This window comes from Manacus candei, unplaced genomic scaffold (assembly GCF_025592945.1).
Source record: "Manacus candei isolate 608988 ecotype Guabito, Panama unplaced genomic scaffold, ASM2559294v1 h1tg000011l, whole genome shotgun sequence".
Classification (NCBI taxonomy): domain Eukaryota; kingdom Metazoa; phylum Chordata; class Aves; order Passeriformes; family Pipridae; genus Manacus; species Manacus candei.
Window position 1 is genome coordinate 9,950,479 of NW_026138059.1, and position 19,573 is coordinate 9,970,051.

General features: G+C 41.5%; 1 protein-coding gene across 1 annotated transcript; it reads left to right on the plus strand.

Annotated features, from left to right (window-relative positions):
• Nucleotides 1-1,000: 1,000 nt before the first annotated feature.
• On the plus strand, nucleotides 1,001-8,646 carry FAM110C (family with sequence similarity 110 member C). The gene is made up of 2 exons (XM_051778126.1): nucleotides 1,001-2,396; nucleotides 5,669-8,646. The coding sequence occupies exon 1, from the start codon at nucleotides 1,259-1,261 to the stop codon at nucleotides 2,354-2,356; it is 1,098 nt and encodes a 365-aa protein (XP_051634086.1). The 5' UTR covers nucleotides 1,001-1,258; the 3' UTR covers nucleotides 2,357-2,396; nucleotides 5,669-8,646.
• The last annotated feature ends 10,927 nt before the right edge of the window (nucleotides 8,647-19,573 follow it).

The window sequence follows — 19,573 nt, forward strand, 5'->3', positions numbered from 1 at the left end:
CTTTATAAACTTGTTTGCCACAATTTAGTGATTATAAAGATCAAGTATGAATCAATCACCACAAAAGTGTTCTGATGTTATAATCCCCCAGAAATAACAGACAAACTATACCCAAACCAAACCAAACCAACAAAAAATATGCATGGAAAACCTTACATATACAAATTGGCTTTTGTTTCCTATGTAAGAAGAAAAGTTATCTATAACTGTTATTATTGACCTCAGAGGAGCTGCATTTCACATGTGATCATGAGTTAAAGTTGAACTGCCCCAGGTGATTACCTATGACTTATATGTCTAATTTTCAGGTGTTTACATTACAACCAACGTCTCTCTCCTGCTACTTCAGAATTGCCAGTCCCAACTAGGAATTCTGCCCCTTTGGAAATCTGCCCTGTATTTCTGAAGGGCAAAGATTTATAACAAGCAATTCAGATTTATGCCATTCCACAGCACTTTAGTCGTCCACAGCCTCAGCTCAGCTGTGGGCCAGGGACAAATGACCCGGGAAGGACAGGATGCTGCTAGCACAGCTGGAGGCACAGCTGGAGGCACAGCTGGAGGAACAGCTGTGCTGCCCACCCGGCGTGCCCGGACCCTGCTCCATCGCTATGCGCTGGAAGCCCGAGCCGCGTCCTCTCCAAACCATTCCAATTGCAAGAATGCCTTTAAGCTCAGCACCCGGCAAGGCCGGGCAGCTGAATCTGCGGGGGCAGGGGAGGAGGCACGAAGACGTATAAGGGCCGCGAAGGGAGGGGCGTGAAGTGTTGCCCCCGCAAGGGAAGATGCGCTGGGGTCTGCCGGGTCAGACCCTACAGCAGCGCCCCGTCCCCCGTAGGCGGCCCTGGAGAGGATGCTTCTGAGGGGAGCAAACCCCCACAGTGCCTCGCCGTCGGTGCGGACGCCCTGCGCCCACGGCATGGATGTGTCCCCGGAGCCCGGTCCGCCCCAGCACCGCGGGAAGCGGCAGGAGCCGGGCCACTGCCCCCACCAGAGCGGCTCCCTCCCTCTTTCCCTGCCTTCCTGCCGGCCGGGATTGGCTGTGCCCGGCCGGCGGGGCGGGCGGGAGGCGCGGGCGGGACACGGGGCGCCCCGACGGCGCAGCAGAGCGCGGAACTCGGCCCTCGGAGCGCGGAGCCGCTGCCTCTGCGCACCAGCTGCCAGGCTGCCCTCCACCGCTATCTGCTTTCGTTTTGTTTCTTTTTTTTTTCCTTCCCTCCTTGGGACTGAAAGCAGGATCGGCGTCCCTGAAACTGCTATGCCAGCTGAACTCTCCCGGGCCGTGGGAATGCACGCTATCTCCGACCTGCACTCCTCCCTCCCTCTGCGGCTCCTCAACAAGGGGCCCGAGTACCTCCGCAGGCAGATGGAGGCCGGCAACCCGGGCAGGAAAAGTGCCGTGGAGAGACTGGCCGCCGATAAGGCCAAGTACGTAAAGAGCCAGCAGGTCATCAGCACCAGGCAAGAGCCCGTCATCTCGCTCAGCTCAGCCTCGGAGAGCAGCAGCGAGACCTGTTCGGTGGAGAGCAAAGCAGTCAGCAGGGACTTGGGCAGAGGGAAGGGCGCGAAGCCCCTGGAGCTGGCCAAGGCGGGGTACTCCTGCCGCGCCCCCTTGCAGCACGGCCCCCCCATCGCCAGGCGCAGCACCCACAAGAGACAGATGCGGCCGGATTCCCTGGTGATTTACCGTCAGAAATGCGAGTTTGGGAGAGGTCAAAGCCAGGACAGCTCGCGGGGGAACTTGGTGAAGAGAATCTTCCATGGGTCCATAAAGGAGAAGCAGTTGCCTTCCCCTGAGTTGCCCAGAGTCATGGAGGACACCGCGGGCACCGAGAGCAATGAGCCCCTCTCGGCAAAAGATGGTGACCGTGAGCCAAGCGACTATGCAGTGGAGCAAACGGTCCCTGTGAGCACCGAAGGCCCAGGGGTATGTACAAAAGAGCATGAGAGACCCTCAAACCTGAGTGTACCTCCTGACGAGGTCAAGGAGGTGAAGAGGAGAGGTCTCCATCGGTCCCAGTCGGACATCAGCTCTCGCTACTCTAAGTCCTTCGCTGAGTTTGATACATTTTTCAAGTACTGTGGCCTGGAGCAGGAGGTCATTGAGGACCTTGGAAGAGAGAACTTCTCCGTGGTGTCTGACAATGTCTCCTTCAAGTTCCGCAGCATCAGTGTGGCAACATCTGAGAGCGACTTTACGAGGCACAGTGGGGATGAGGGGCTGCTGGAGGATGAACTCACAGAGCAGGTCCCAAGCAGCACCTCTGTGGTCGAGCGAAATGCTCGGATAATCAAATGGTTGTATACGTGTAAGAAAGCCAAGGAGAATAACAAGGTGATCCAGGAACTGGCGTGATGGCTTCTTTCAGCGTGCGTTGCAGCCTGGTGAACTCAAGGTGTGTGCAAAGCCTCACCCTGGTGATTTGTGTATTTCTCTTTCCTCTTTAAGGAGCAGTTGGCTTTTCTAAGTTTATCTTATCTTTTCATGAAGGGCTGAAGGAAAATGTATTTTGTTTACTGTGTGTTCCAAGTACGGCTTATTTGCAAAGCAGAAATCCATGTTGTTACAAAAACCAAAATAAAAACAAATTAATGCTTGCAGCTTGCCAGGTTTAGGTCAGACCCCCCCACATGAAATTAAAGATTCAGTGTCTGTGAAGGATGCCTGTACTCTAAAGATTCCTGCTTGCAAATAGCTTGTTTTCTCTGATTTCTGATATATTAAATGCTAGGAAAAAAACAACAACAACAACAAAAAAACCAAAAAACATTAGAAAAGTATGCAACCTTTGGTTACAGTTGCTTGGATAACAGGCTGAACTGAAACTCTTACTCATTAGGAGTACACTATATTTATACTCTACTGCTGAAACTCTTACTCGTTAGGAGTATACTGTATTTATACTATACTGCTACAGTTTTCCCCTCCTTACTTTCCTTCACTCTCTCTCCTTCCCCTCGCACATAGGTGCCCCCAAGTATCAGGAAAGCAAAACTGGGTCAGTGGTCCTGCTAGCAATCTTATTTCCTCCACAGCTTTCTGCTGGGGCCATAAGTTTGTTCCAGGTGGACCCCTAGTGTTTCACAGGCTTTGGGTTTTCCTCTGCAGTGGGGTTTGCCATGTGGTTTGGCAGTGGTAGCTGGGAATGGGTTGTGTGGTTTTCCTTGGTCAGAGGGGTACTTCACTGTTTAAACTAAAGGTAACTAATATGAATGTGTGGATCTAGACTTGGAAATCAATTACTTCACAGACAGAAGCAGAACAAATTCAACCCTGCTAAAAGCAGATATCCTGGTTTTAAAAAAAGCAGTGTTTATTTTGCATATGATCTCCTGAAAAAGAACTATATTTATGGAGCCTTTGGTATTGATCTAGGAGATAACAGTTTTTCTCCTTCCAGTACATAATGCCCTTAGGATAAGTGCCACAGCTTACAGTGTGATATTTAAAAATTGCATGAATAGGCCTTGATATGAAGGATTACATGTATATATTCTGACAGTTCGTAATTGGTGCGTGAGAAGAACATCACTTGGTGTAGACACAGCTGTTGATGGAGCACGTGGGCCTTGTGAATGTGGAGAAATGTAGTGCTTGAGCCTCTTTCCTGCATGGATGTGAGGCTGTCACTCCCAATTCCTTTAATCCATATAATACAATAATCCATTTACTTCATTGAAATTGGTTTTAATTATGTGAAATTTTGTTCACTTTTAGAATAGAACTTTTCTCAAAAGCCTATTTTCTTCCTGCAAGAGGAGGAAGAGGGAGAGAGAGCCATTTTCACACAAACATTTCAAGCCCTTGCAGATAGGAATTCTTGTCAGGTGTCTGGCTGGCAACTTAAAGAAGTGTTGTTATGTAACAGATCCTTTCCCAAGCTACCTTAGAGAGAAGAAAGGGCTCTCCTGAACTAATCGTTTCTCCTTGCTCATCCTTCTGTGTGAAAGGCCAGGGAGATATGCAAAATGAAATGAGGAAGGTGGTCATTTTTTGAAGCTCCTTGCAGCTGCCAACATTGTTAAACACAGAGGATGGGAGGCAGATTACAGCAAGCATGAACCACTCAAGAAAAATAACCAGATGAAAGCTTGCTTTTCTCCTGAATGCCCTTGCTGGCTTTAGGGTCTAGGGCCAGAAGACCACAGAAGGAGCAGTTGGCCCTTTCCCCATCCATTTGCATGGTGGTAGGATGTCCAATGCTGCAGCTGAGGCAGGAGATGCTGGTGAGCACCCCAGGGAGCTTGCAGTCTGCAGAGGAGGTACTGCACCAGGGCAAAGGCAAGGGCAGGAGGGGAGAAACACTCTTTTGGGGGCTGAACCACTATAACCTCACATGGGTTTGGTCAATGGCTTTTTGTTTTTAGCATAGAAAATAAAATGGTAGTTCCTAGCATGTATCCTAACAGGCTGGTGAAAAGATCTCCATGAAGTAAACAGCAAGTTTATTCAAGTCAGTCTGTGGTCATTCTGCAATAACTTTAATACCTAGAACAAGGGAGCGCTTTACGCTGGCGGCAATTGCCTTTGGCACCAACATTTTTGACAGCCTAGGAAACACTAATTCATAGGGTCCTTATTACAAACCTAATTTTAAGGATACTAGGGCTGATATGCAGCTGACAGATCTCAGCAGTAGGGTAATTTCTGAAAACTGAGAACGTACTTATCATTTAGGCAACAGAAGCAGGAAGTTCAGAGGGGTCAACTAAAACTACCTGTACACAGCACCCAGAATAAAGGACAAAGGTCATTAAGAATTACCATAAACTAAATATTACATCCACTGAGAAGATTTTAAGGAGAGAGTTGTTATCACCATGTGATTGCAAGATAAATCTTTTAGTTCTGATAAAAATTTTCCTTCAGTCCTACACTTTCTATGATAATGCAGCATCAAGTTGGATATCTATGTTTTCAAAATATCCAAATATTTGTCTCTGTTTAGTTTGCTTACTGATTATTAATGGGCAGTGGACTCCTGTGTACCACTGGGGAGCAATGTACTCTTCCTGGCTCTCCCAAGCACATCCTTGGAAGTTCGTTGTTTTATACGGAGGCTTGAAAATTGTTGCATCTTCTTTGGACAAGGGAGCAGGAACCTGTTTTCTGAAATCCCAACATTCATTATGTATGAAACCTTTCAAGAACTGCAGGGCTTTTATGGGCCAGTGATCATTCCATTCATATTTTATGTTCTCCATTTAATTTTTCATGAGCTCTCCAGGACCTGGTGGAGCCCCATGTAAATAACAGAGTTATTTGAAGGATCGGGTTCTTTAACATGTTTCATCAGAGTGGTGATTGCAAAGTCTGACTGTGGGTTGTGAGCTTCAGAAAACCAAGTTCTTTAGCAAGATGGGCATTGCTGTTTCATGGCTGTAGTTCAGCCTGTAGTTCAGCTCCTCCCCCATCAGTCCTGCTTGATTCTAACAAGACAGGAGGCTCATTCTGCATCCTCCTTCCTGAGTTGAATCAAGATTATTCAGCCTTGAGTTTCTGCATCCTTCTTAAATGAATGGGCATTATTCAAGTAGAAGTATCCTGAGTGGGGAATTTACTATGTTGGTAATAGCCATAAGCAGCTGAATAAAAGCTTTAGAGTATCACCTTATGCTTGTCTGATGTGATAAATAACAAATGACACTTTTTTTCTTCTTTCTTCAGAATACTTGACTTGGAAGTTGAACAAAACCAGACACAGGAAGAAACTCTTCCCTCATCTGGCTTATGACTACTTTGTCCAAGTTTAGTATTTTATTATTACCTCCTACCCTCACCCCCATCCCTTAGAAGCCTCACTCTTGTCAAGCCCAAGGGTGTCAAAGACTGTGATGACAAGTGGAGGTTGTGCCCCAGCGAGACAGCACAAAATTAAAGCCCCTGGAAAAGTGAAGTGTAGCAGCAGCTGCCATCCACAATAACATTCAGCATCAGCTCACTGCCTCAGGATGCCAGTCCAAGCTGTGACAGAAGGTCTGTGTTGTGCACCCATCTCCTTCTAGCAATGAATTTGTCAACAGGGATATGGGGAGAAAGCAGGAACGAAGTGGCAATGACCTGTGGGTCAGGCATTTCCTTGCAGACAGACACACTCCACCTGCACATTCAAAGTTTGTGTCTTACCAGGGCTGTATGACCAGAGCTCACTCTGACATCATTCAAAATCATCCTCTTGGCTGGTGAGGACTAACTGTGGTGACTTTATCTGGGATACTTGGCAAACATGTTGTAAGCTAAATCCCTGCCAAACCTCTCTTTCTCTGTGAGTATTCAAACCAAATTGGTGTACCTAGTTTGCTCTTGCTAGTTTGTCACACAGCCTGCTCAGCCATTGGGAAAGAATAGCCCAAAATACTTCCAGGATGGTTCCAAGAAGCAGGTATTGAGGGAGGGTTATGCATTGTTTCTGCTTGCAGAACAGTACAGTTTGTTTGCAATGTGTGCCCAACTCTGACATTGCAAACATTGCAAACTTTGGTAGCTTGTGGTTTAACACCTTTAATTTTATGCGTTGTGAGTGATCAGGTGGCTTACAGAATCACGTTAGGAAATTGTATCCCAGGCTGCATAAAGCCAAACTTCCCTAGCAGTAGGGCTATGCAAGACAGTATCTCTGCCCTGCAAGGCAAAAAGGCACATTAGGGCACAGCCGGGCCAGGTAATGCCCTGATGACACCCAGTGTAGACAGCACCTTACTCAATATCATCAGTAAAATGCTTCATTTGGGCTGGCTGAGCTAAATGTGTTTTAAAAGCTGATACTTTGGATCATCAGTGTAGTGAATGAGGCCTCTGCAACAACTCATGGAATTTGCTGGCTGTTCCTCAAACATCCCAATCTGTCATTGCTCGCTAGCAAATGTCTTGCACCAAAGCATTTCTATGTGGACATTACAAACCACAAAACACTGCAAAAAGAAAAACCCTAGTTTCCCTTTAATTTGCACGGATGGCCACCCATGATATCTGCACCGCTGGCACACTGGGGACTTGACCTGGGGGTCCTACAGACGTTAAAAGTTTACTTTGTGTTACCATGGATGTGGAAGAGTTGTTCTTCAAGACCTCATTAAGTGACATAGTTGACATCAGCTAAAAATCATCTGAGTTGCATTTCCCTATGTTTTAAATGTGCTTGTCAGTCCCTGGATGGTTGGTTCTCAATTACAGCAACAGTTTGGGAATGCAGGGCATTTGTCTTCTATTTCTAGTGTTACGTACTAAAGTCTGCATGTCTGAAGTTCTTGAGATAACTGGATAACAATTCCAGATAAAATAATTGTTGAACCCACTTTTTACTTGAGAGAAAGCTAACTAGTTTGTATGAGTGAGCTCCTGCAGACTTAGAGGGAAGGTAGTATAGGCAGATATTTTTTTAAATAATGGAATTTCCATGTGTATTTGTTACATTATTATGAAAGGATGCTTCTCAGAAAACTCCAAGATGGTGCTCATATAGTAAGAATTGTAGTAAGAATTATACACTTAAGATGCAGGTTTTTAAGGCTCGAGTCTGGGTTTATTAGTCAGGGACACAACCTGACACATCTGTTCTGTTCATGCTCAATTTGCAAAGTGCCGTACCACATATATGTTTATATACAGTTGTCAGAGACAAGGATTGCTTTTCTTTGAAAATACAGATGCCTGTAGACAGCTCAGAGTGCAGGAAAAATCTTTTGCATTACAATTCAGTGCCCCACTGCAAGAGAAGAGAATTATTTGTTTTGTTTCCAAGGAAATATTTGGTTTCATTTTCAAACTTCTGTTTGCTTCTGCTCTTTTAGTTGAGCAGCTCTCAAAAGTTAAGATGAAAGATGTGTTGCTCATGAATTTTCAATGTTAGGAAGGAATATGTTTAATTTGTTTGAAAATAGTGAACATCAACCATTCTCAAAACTGATGAAGGTTTTATGGCAGAGCTTAGTGAAATCAGAACTGGCCCCATTCTGAATATTTTTTTAATCCCCTTTTTTGTCTTTGTGAATAGTTTGGGGGAGTTGGAGTTCCACATTGATATGTGGCAAAATTTCTCTGGCTTTGTTCAAACTCTGTAGGAATCCCAAGCTCTCCCAGGTATCATTTACTTCAGAGATTATGTGGACCTGTCTAAGATCTTTCCCTGATAAGCTATAGATTCCCTTTATTTAAAAATACCTCTGGGGAAGCTAATAATTTACACTTCCCAGTATGTCAGAACAACAACAGACAACAATCTTTCTTTCTCCATACATCTTGGGAATGGGTAATTCAGTGCTTTTTCCAAATGGTGGGAGCTCTAGTCTTCATTCAGCTCCTGTTACTGTTACATGTACAGGCTTTTCCTTTTTTCTGCTAGGTCTTTCAGATGTATCCCTCAAAATAAGAAAAACTTGCTAATGTTAGTCACTACCTGTCTTTTTCTCAAAAAATTATCCAGATTGTTTTGTTGGTTTGGTTTTTGTTTTGTTTTTCACTATTTGATTATAAAAGACATGCTTCGGAAGGGGTTGGATTTTTCAGCTTTAGTGATAAGCTGTGGTAAAGTGGGTCACTGCAGTTCGGACAGAAGTTTTAGCAGTGGAGTTGGTTTTCCAGTTGTCTGAGGAGCTTAAACTGAGGCTGAGGACAAAGGCGAGTCATAAATCGAATTTTTTTTTTTTACTAGAACTATGTAAACAAAAACAGTCAAATGGTGTGTGAGTGTGCAGAGTGAACTGCTGTTTACACCCGAGTGTTTCAAGGTGCTCCAATGCTGTGACAAAGGACAATGTCCACGGCTATAGCACAACAGGAGAGAGGTACAAAGTCTGGGGTTTATGGCCTGGAAGCAAGTATTTGCAATCAGATAGTGACTGAAAGCTTTGCAATGTATTGTAAATATTACTGTACAGAAATCTATAAGTAAGGAATACAGATTGTTCTATAATATGTATATTACTTTTCTAAGGGATATAAGTCTTCATGTTTTTTGAAATTGCCAAACTTTACATTGATGGGGATTAAGCAGAAACTTTCTTCTGGGAGCAAGTTGTCCTGTCATTGCCTCTCATGGAGTTTCTTGGATCTGCTTTTGAGTCCTTTGAAATGGAGTGCTGGTCACACCTGGTATGGATGTTTCTTGGTTGCTATGTTTGTATTACTATGAAAGAACATGTGTGCTACAAATAAAACTACCACTCTGAAAGTTAACGTTTGTTTTTTTTAAAGTATACTTTTATTTTGCTGTCTCCATTAAGGTACTATTATTTTAAAGTTGGAATCCCGTTAGGGAATTAATTTCTCTGTGAGTGAGGCTGATATTAGACTGTGAACATCTGAAAGTGCAGTACTTCCCTGGGCCACGCCCAGACCCCTGGCTGAGCTTAGGCAGGGAGTCTTGCAAGGAGCTGGCACAATAACTGTTAGCTCTCAGTATCAGTAAATTTGAAATATATGGGGCTAGGGCTGTTCTTTTCATTTCAGAATATGACTGAAAAGATAGAGAGTTTATTTCTGAAGGGTACTATTTTTTTTTCCAAAAAATAGTATTATTAGTATATACTAATATATACTAGTATATAAATATTAGTATTATATTTGGTTTTGCTCACTGTCAAAAGCTACAGTGTGCTGCAGGCAATATCACATTCTTCACAGCCAGTGTCCAAAGTGGCAGGGAGTTTGAAGTTCTGCTTGGAAAAAATACTATCCCAGAATCTTATCAACAAGCTGTTGTTTGACTGTTCTTTCCATAGGAAGAATTCAATATATGACGCTAAGTCCTTATTCATTTATTTTTTGAAGAAAGCAGCAGAAATAATGATTGCATACAGTGAGCTTTTACCAGAGACCAATGCAATCCAGTTTCCTAGTCATCATTTTGGTATGATCTAACCTGCTGAGACACAAGTGTTTCACCATCCAGCATTTGAACACAACTGTAGGTTGTGAGAGCTAAATGATGGTTGCTGTGCTGATTAGGCTCTTCCACAAACACCCAAGAGCAACTTTATCATCAGTGACATGTAACCTTCCTCTCACAAGCCCTGTTTGACCCATATCAGTGCCAGGTACAAAGTAAGTCTGGAAAGGGGTGACAATTTGTGTATCCCCCTTTCTATGGAAGTTAATCTCCATAGCAAGCCTTTGCTCATCTTGCTGTTTAAGAGAGGAAGGAGCCATCATAATCTGTGAATGATCTGTGGCTACATTTAGGAACACCGTTCTTATGTTATTTTCCACATAGCACCTTTGTACCATATTTTATGAAGTCTAGTGGATTTCTTCCAGAAATAAGGTTTTATAAGATCTTATTCTTGGACTGATACAAGCGGCCTCTAAAAGTCCACAGCTTACTGATTCACTGCTTCTCTTCTGATTCATCTCTGAGTAGTAAATAAGTGTTGGAAAGAAATAGAAAAAGGCCTTTTCAGGTGTATTGTAGATGTTGGTGCATTCTGAACACAGAACTGCAGAGGTACTTAATATCTCCAAGAACTTTTGCCAAAGAACAGCCTATATCAACAGCAGGCTAATAAGCAAATACAGGATTTGGCTTTACTCTGCAAAGAGATGCCTTCAAATTTTGAGGAGGTTTGGTGGTTAAGCCATATTTATCCTGGATTTATCCTGTGGGACAAGAGGGGACTATATCAATTCTCTTAAGTATAATGTTGCAGAGAGAGTGGTAGGTGCCCCATCCTCAGAAATAAAATGGGCTTAGAAAGGGCTACTCAGCTCATTTGCAGGCAACGATGTAACAGCGGCTTAGTCTGTGGAGGTCTCCATGACAAAAGGTGTTGAGAATTTTGATCACTTACACTTGCCAATAAAATTTGGGATATATCAGAAAAAGAAACAGTATCAGAAGAAAGCAACCTCCAGATGAAAGTCAGTTAAATATATCCACCTCCAGGAATCAGTCTAGCTACTGAAAGAACAGGAAATCCTGTAAAATTAGCTTCTACATTTGTACAGGAGTTGAGTTGCCACAGCAGCTATGATTAAAAATATCTAAGAGCTATGATTGTCTGGGTTTCCAAATTTGCCTCAGTTGTCAAGAGCTCCACAGGAGAACCCATTTTTATGTTCTTTTTCATAGGGGGTAGCATGACCTCTCAGAGGGTAGCGATCACCAACAGTTACCCACAAAACCACGAGATTATTAGTCAGGTGATCATGGACATAGAAGTGTCGAACCAACCAGCACCGAGATTTAGACTTGTGCGCAAAGAGACAGACACAGCTGAACACGCTGAGGGCAATGCTGCCCTTACTCCTTCCTGTTAGCCCAACCTCTTCTTACATCACTGCTTTTCTCTTTGGTGAGCAGGAAGTCTTAACCACTTCCACAGTTATTCATCAGTCTGAGTTACTCATCTTACACCCTCTCTGACAGTCCCTTTCTGTGTTTACATTTCCAATGAACTCATTCGTGTGCCAATCATTATAAAAAGCACTATTGTCCTCACCTCATTCTTGTAATCTTTTTTTCTGAATAATGCTTCCAGTTAGGTTTTACATCCTTCTGCTCAATCTTTTTCTGTCTCTACCCATGGAAACTAAGAACTAACCATGCAAAAAGTCAAGAAATTAATGTGTTGTGTAGTTAAGCAGAGGCTTACAAGATCAGAGACCAAGTCTCTAGTCCTTTTTCATGTACATAGCTCTTCCTGCATAACTTAGCATATAATTTTTGCTTTTGATACCTGTTTGTAACATCATCTTTGGCTTGGTTTATGTCTTCTAGATGATAAGTTTCTCCAAGCTGTGGTGACACTTTGTCTCAAAGAGCCCTCAGTACAGCTACTGCAAAGTCAAATGCCAAATCACAAGTCTTCTCATGGTGTAGTGTAGCTTATACCTTGTAGAAAGTTCACTGTGGCCAAATAAGAACATTACACCAGTCAAAGCAAATTGGGCAAGCTTTGCAGCAACAGGACTGAAAAAGAAATGCACCCAAATCAGTTCTATGTGGGACTCAGGACAGCGAGGTATCTCTTGAGCTTGTTGGAAAGATGCAGTTCACCACTTTTTTCTTGAGAACCAGTTTTCACTCAACATTTAATACTTGCAGGAAGAACCCTATCATATGCAAAAGTCAACCAACATCAAACAGTGATGTAGTCTATTGGGTTCACTTGCAAATACAAGCTGAGGTGACTCTCTAGGCATCTTTTGGGCTTAAAATGAGCATCTGCAGAGCTGTCTCCATTTGCTGTGACAGCAGTAAGAATAGATCTCCATTCTTTTTCCCTGTTGTAGAAAAGAATTCAATTCCTTGATTTCAATTACTATAAAGAGGCTGAAATTTGTGTTATTTCTGAGAACAGGCCTTCAATGTAACCTTCCAGAACAGGCTAGTAGTCTGGAAGCTCCAATTTTCCTAGATTTTCAGTGATTTAGATTTGTATACTTTTATTATCCTACAGTTGTTGGAAGAGAGACCATCTCACTCCTCCAGATCATGAGACATTCACAGATCATCTTATATTGCTCTAAAACCATTGTGGAAACAAAGTGATGGGATGGTAAGAGGACTTCTCTGCCCTCTGATCTTAGAATCATAGAATATCCTGAGTTGGAATCTACCCACAAGAATCATCGCATCCATCTCCTGACTCTGCACAGGACAACACCAAGAATCCCAGCATGTGCCTGAGAGTCTTATCATGCACTATCCAAGAGGATGGTTTTCTTCCATGGCCACTTTGTCTAAAATCCCCATTTACCTATGCTTGATCTCGAACTGTCACAAATAAATTCCCCTGATGTTCAAATATTTAAAGCGTAAATCAGTGTGGTTTGTATTATCTTAGCAGTAAATTGCAAAAGACATGTTTCCTCACAGAATAGAACTCAACTTCTGCCTGCAGTTGGGAGGCACAGGAAGCTGTTGTTTTAATTAAAAGTATGGATTTAAATCTATTTGTATTACTTTAATTGTAAAATGAAATTGATTTAAAAGTGTTGCAAACCTCCATGTGCCCGTTTGTCCTTCAGCAGTCCTCTCTCTGTTTAGTTCAATTCAGCTTGCCACAGGGCTCAGCTGAACAGAAAAAGCTGAAAAGATTTGAAACTGAAACATTCATTTAGATGACATGTAGCCCCGGAATGAGATCCTGCTATCAAATGCTATTGAGTTAGTTACCATCCCTCAGCTGCAAATCTGGCCTCCAATGTGTGCTGAAGTACACAACAAACAATTCTGACCACCTCCAGTCCCCCTTTAGTGATGTGGCACATCTGGGAATCTTCTCAACTTATTGTCCATGTGGCAGGAGGTGGTGGAGGAGTGGGGACTGATGGGAAAGGAGGCCTGCTAGGAAGAAGAAATGGTTGACCCAGACTCTAAAACCCCTTGCCAGAGTTCATCCTCTCAGTAGCTGTCTCAGCTTCAAGACTCATTTCTACTGAGTTAGTAGAATATGTACCAGTAAGTTAAACAAAGAGGACACAGTTTATTTTCATCTAAATGAATGTCTACCATTTCAAGTAATCCTGTATTTTTCCTTCAAATAGATTGCAAATATATATTTCCAGTTTGAGCCCGGCTTAAAATTATTTAGCTCATTCCTAAACTAAAACAAGCACTGACCAAGGACTGCTGTACTCGTTCTCTGTTGATTTTACTCAACATTCTTTCACAAAGGTATCTTTTCAAGGTATATATAGGTATATTTCTTTTCAAATAAAAACTTTTCATGATTCTATAAACACAGTTGTGATCCAGATCAAAACCATCCAAATATGTAGGACTGTTCAGTTACTAAACGTGAATGAGAAACAGGACACCAATTTTACACTTTACATTTTGCTACAAACCTGATCTGCATCCACAGTTCAGCGGAGGAGGCAGGAGTGTCAGAGGAATGTGCGGTATGTAGTGTGTCTGGTCATGGGGAAGTGCTGTGTTTTGTTGTAGGTGTACAGCATGTAGCATGATAAGGTCCTGAGCATGACTGCAAAACATAAACATTGCCCAGTACAAATATTTCCATATCAAGAACCCTGTGATGTCCATTACCCACAGCCTTCCCAGACTTCCCTAGTGCTTCTACTTATTGTGACTAACCTCAAAGACATAGCCGGAGACAAACCAGTGGTGTCTGCACAGTCAGGATTACACCTTTGCGACTATGATCAAAGATGAAATGTAAAGCAAAGACAACAAGTTCCATCCAAACAGGAAGTAAACAAGGCTGGTTCTGAGCAAAATGAAATGGGATGGTGCAAATGGAAACACGAAATATTCAATCACAAGTCGATGTATTTCATAGGAAGAAGTGTGGCACACAGCAACAAGTCCATCAGAAGTAAGAGAAAAGCCAGTGTACCTAAAAAAGGAGGTGAAAATGAAATCAGTTCAAGAAAGATTTTTAAAACATGAGGAACAAGGTAAACTAGAAAGCTTCCAGACTGTGGAAAGAAAATGTAGCTGTGATGATGGGGTTTTCAATTGTCTGGAGGATGTAACAAAAAGTCATCAGGAATAAAGTGAGAGATCATGTAGACTATTTGGGTTCCCTATAAACAGTTGGGATGGGTCCACAGTTCTGTTTGAATCTGATGAGTTTCTAAGGTAAAAGAAAGCTGATGTGAAAATAATTTTAATGAAGTTATAGGGACTAGATTATGGCTTTATACAATGTTTTGCTTTCCAACCAGAAAGAGCCATATGACACTGCAGTCAAGAAGAGGGGGTGCTAAGATATTTGGTCATAGCTTGAGGTGTTTGAAATGGTGTAACGTTTGAAAAGCACTCACAACGTTTCCAAATTCTAGTTCTCTTTATCAGAAGTATCTCAGAGTCAGTTTTGCAAACAGATGCTGGTACTAAGGATTCAGCCACATGACTCAGCTATGGCAGCTGAACCTGCCAGCACTTGTCCTGTGAGCTGCCGTGACTGTCCAGGTGTGTGCTCCTACCCTGCTCCGAATGGGGGGTGCAGCAGCCTAGCCTGGAGGTATTTTACAGCTAAGGCTATTGCTTTTTGCTGAAGGCAGGCTAACACAAACAGTATCCAGCAGCACAGTAGATCTCACCTCTCTACCCACCCTAGCAGTATCCCTCTGCAGTCAGTGAGTCATCCTGCCTTCAGGTAGACCCTGCTACGAGTAATGAATCACTTCTGGAGCTATCTACAGTTCACCGCTGACTACTGAGGGCGACTAGGTGACTAACTGAGGCTGGACTGCTAACCTTTGGCCAGCGAAATTTAGATGAGCAATCCCACCCTCAGCTGATGTTCATAACCTGTAACACTGTGAACACAGTGTCTGTCTAAAGCCATAAAACCTACTGAGATTTTTAGGGAGGGCCTGCCACTTTTTTCGGTCCTTCATTGAGACAAAACATTTTGGTCAGAGTGGCTACTGTTTCTGAAAATCCCCACCAGGTGTGGGTGGAAGAAGCTTCAGCTTGGTGAACCCCAAATTTGTCAAAACTGAGGCTCCCCAGAAGAAATGCTGCAGAGCCAATAAGGTCATTAGCAGAAAGTCCAAATGGTGCAAAGAATGTCAGGTGCCTCCTGGCTAGGTGGGGCTCTGGAAATGTGACACCACAATGGTACCCTAAAGAAGTAAGTGTAAAAGATGTGCTTACTTATCTAGGAATAGCCAAGTTACTGAAAGGTAAACTTAAAATCTGGCACATTAATTAACTTCCGTGGAATGCAGCTGTCTAGAACAAGTTCTTCATTGTCTCCTCCCTTCAAGCTCTTTTCTGGAGGTTATTTTAGACTCTCAAACTGCAGGTTAAAGTGGTGCTAACTGAACTGTGGTGAGATTTGGTATATCTCTTTGCTAGAGAGTAACACAGAAGACAAATCTGAAAAATCAACAGGTGTTTTCTTATTTCAGAAAAGAGCTCTGTCTTTAGCCAAGAAATTAAGCAGCTGCTGGAAAGGCAAGGAAAATCAAGGCAAGGAGTGATACAACGGTCTTTGTATTATTTTCTGAATGAAAGAGGAAAGAACAGTTTGTGAAAACAATAGCAAGGGTGTTGCAAATAAGTGGGGAAAGGGGGAAGGAGATGTGAGTCATTAGTGTACATAAATTTAGATACCTAAATGGTAAGGCTGGTCAAAAAATTTCCAAGTAAAGTATTTCATAATGAAATTTTACTTTCACGGAGTTCATATTTTTCATGAAAGTGCTGAATGAATATCCCAATCCCCCCAGCCCACCAAAAAAAATTTTTACTCTCCAATAAAATTAGAATCTCTGAAAATAAATATATTTTTGCCAGAAAGAACAGCCTAGGTCAAAGCAAAACATCACATATATAGTAGAGGAAGCAGTATGCCCAGAGCATCTGGTATACTCAGAAATAGGTTTGCTTTCAATTTGAGGTTTGGGTTCTTATTTATGGAGGGTGGGATCATGGAAAAGTTGAATACAATTAATTAATAATTGTTCAGCTGAACTGTAAGGAGGAAGAAATGGTTTGAAAAGTGCATTCAATGTGTAACAACATTTTTTATTGTTGTTGTTGTTGTAGGTCACTGCTGTGACGAGTTTTAGAGAGCTCTCAATATACCATTAATGCAAAATTCTGTACTAGCACTACTGACTGTTGGCACTGTACATCCTTAATCTTAAAATTTCAATATATACATATAGTTTCTGAAGTCCATTAATATTAAAGTTTAATATTCATTAGCATTCCAGTGAGACAATATATTCCAGACCATTAGAGTGCAATATAAGGATTCATTACTTTTTCCAGAAAAGTCATATACCCTTATTTCAGTGACAATACACTGAAAAGCAAGTTTTCATTTGAACTCTAAAACTGGATGCTGTCTTAACATGTGAATGTACAACTATTGAACCTGTTAATGTCTAACTAAGTGAAAGATACTTTGGAACAATACCTTGAGTCTCTACAGTTTTGTCAGTTATGTAACTGCCAAAAACTTGTGATTTACATGTGCAGTGATAAAATATTTTGTATTTAACAAGTATAATTTGCAGCAGAGAGGTAAATAAAGGTGATTTCACTTCTATTTTTTTTCTAAAGGTATATGTCCCCTCACTAGAAATTGCTTTTATGAAAAGCAAGTCTGTTGTGAAATACTCTTAAACCATCCAGGAGGTCTTGTAGCATCCTTTCAGACTATTTTGCAATGATATTTTTATTTCCAAGTGGAAAACTGAAGCAAAAAAAATGAAAATTCCATCAAAATTAAGAAATCATATGCTGATGCTAGAGGGAAAAATTTATTCTCTCTGAAAGAGAACTATAAAGGAAAAATAGGAAACAATAAAAGGTAGGGAGGAAGGGAGGAAGGAAGAAAGGAAGGAAGTAAGGAAGGAAGGACTGGCAACATCAGGCTGAAATAAAAGTGTCTAAGAAATAAAAGTCAATAAAATACTTTAAAACATAGCTTATGACCTGTTGGTAGCTCAGCTATCCCTCCTAAGAAATTATAATCTTCTAAGTTTCTTGCTTACATGCTTTCCATAATGTGTTTATAAACTAATTATTTTACACTTTGCTCCTTAATTTGTCCCTAGCAGTCTTTCCCCCTCATAGCTGACCCTTTGATTTGTCTTCTGCTTATGAAAATAAGGCTGCTTACAAGGTTACACAACACCCCCCAGGGCACACACTAGCTGTATTTGCTCTGTATTTGCCTGAGGTATTGGCTGCTCCTCCCATAAAGGGGCAGAGATTGCATCTGTTTGCAGATGAAATCTATATTATTGATTTCTAGCCATCAAGGTTCAGGCAGATGCTGTTTGCTGAAACCCCAAGGCAAAGTATGAATTGCAGCACCAGAGAGACGCCAGCCAATTTTTCTTGCCTCTGCCATTTCTTGCATTACTACACATGTTTTTTATCCTGACTTTCTGCTTTGGAAACACGTGTAAGTCGTATTTCATATAAACATGTTTTGTATGCTGAGATTTTCCTTGCTTTTCTAATTGCACTAGTCCTCCAGACTCTAGCAGTCTGTCAAAGGTGATCAAAGAAGGAGGTGAGAGGAGACATTTTAAAAGGGAATTGCTGATCACAGAAATGGAAAAAAAGCATTTTGACCAGAGATAAGAGATATTATGTCATGGGAGAATTAGTAGAGGGGGGAAAATTGTCTATTTTATTATTAAAATAAAAGTTTGCAATAATAATATGTTGTTTAAAAATACCCTAATATCTCTTAATATTGTCTAATAAAAATTAAGCAGTGGCTTTCTGATAGCTTTTCAGTTGCTTTCATCAGCTCTTCAGACCTAAGGGCTCTTTTCTTTTTGGTATACATTTAATTCCTCTGCTGAAGTCTCTTGAACTGATTAATTTTGAGGATACGATACCAGACTAGATGGACCAGTATTTATATTTTATTGGCTTGGAAAAACTAGATATGTTGTGAGGAAGAAAAATTGACAAAACTGGCAAAGATTAAAAGCTGTGAAGGGCAAAACATGCAACTGGGACAACTTTCAGTATTTGTGAGAATCCACCAGGAAGCCACTTACTTTGCACCAGGCTTTGTGCTGTGGGAAGTGCACTCATACATCTCAGAATCCACCCTAAGCTGTAGGATGGTGCTCTCTGTCCCCAGTGCTTGACAAGGCACAAACACAAACATATATTTGCAACAAAAGCCGCTAACATTCTAGGAGATGTCAAGAAATGACTGACAGCTGCAGTACAGACAACAGACACAAGTCAAAACAAAGCCAACATTTTCAAAGTACTGCCAGATATCTTAATCTATAGTCAGGCAACTTAATTACTTAACCACAGACTTCATTAAAGGCATAACAGTCGTTACAATTCTCTGATTCTGAAAATAAAAGGGGTCCCATTTTGTTGCCTGAATGCAAGTGTAGAACCAAGCTTTTCCAAAGTACATGGGGATTTTTAGTAGGCCAACTTCAGACATGTCTGACAGTCCAGCTCTGAAGGAATGCCAGATAGGAACTCACCCCTTATTGACAACATGTCTGGTTGGTAATTCAAAATTTTGAGAATTTTGTTTTGGATTCCTGATTATAAATATAATATTTTAAAGTACAGGCTCACCATATACTCAATATTTAGATTTCAGAGTAGATTTTCAATATTCTTTCAATCCTTCAATATCAGCAGTGCTGGACGGAGTGTACATTATACCACCAAATGATTGTATGGATTTGAACCTAGCTTTACCAAGAAAAAATCAATAAGAACAGAATTCACAATGACAAATCCTTTCAGTCACTTTTTTGATAAAGATTAATTCTTCTAAAAAACACAACTGCACAACAGAATTATGAAATACATCAACATTTCTCTTCTTTTATTGCCTTTTATTTTGGGGGGGATTGGCAGACTTCTTTGCAAACATGCATCCCTTATCCGATTTCTGATCTCAGTCAATAAAAAGTAACAATTAAAAATACAACAACCTGAAACGTCAGACAGAGCTGCATATGGACCCTTTCCTTCTCCAGAATTAGAAACATCATTTATTTTTGGAGTATGAATGAATAGATGAATAGGCAGAAAGAGAGGCAGACGCATAAATAATTTTAAAACATGACTAATGTTCTAAACCATTAAATGAAGATTTTATCATTTTATCATATCTCTTTCCATTCACTTGCGTGATTCTCCCA

What these genes read in the sequence shown, in the direction of transcription:
- FAM110C (XM_051778126.1), top strand. Translation starts at nt 1,259, where the DNA reads ATGCCAGCTGAACTCTCCCGGGCCGTGGGAATGCACGCTATCTCCGAC.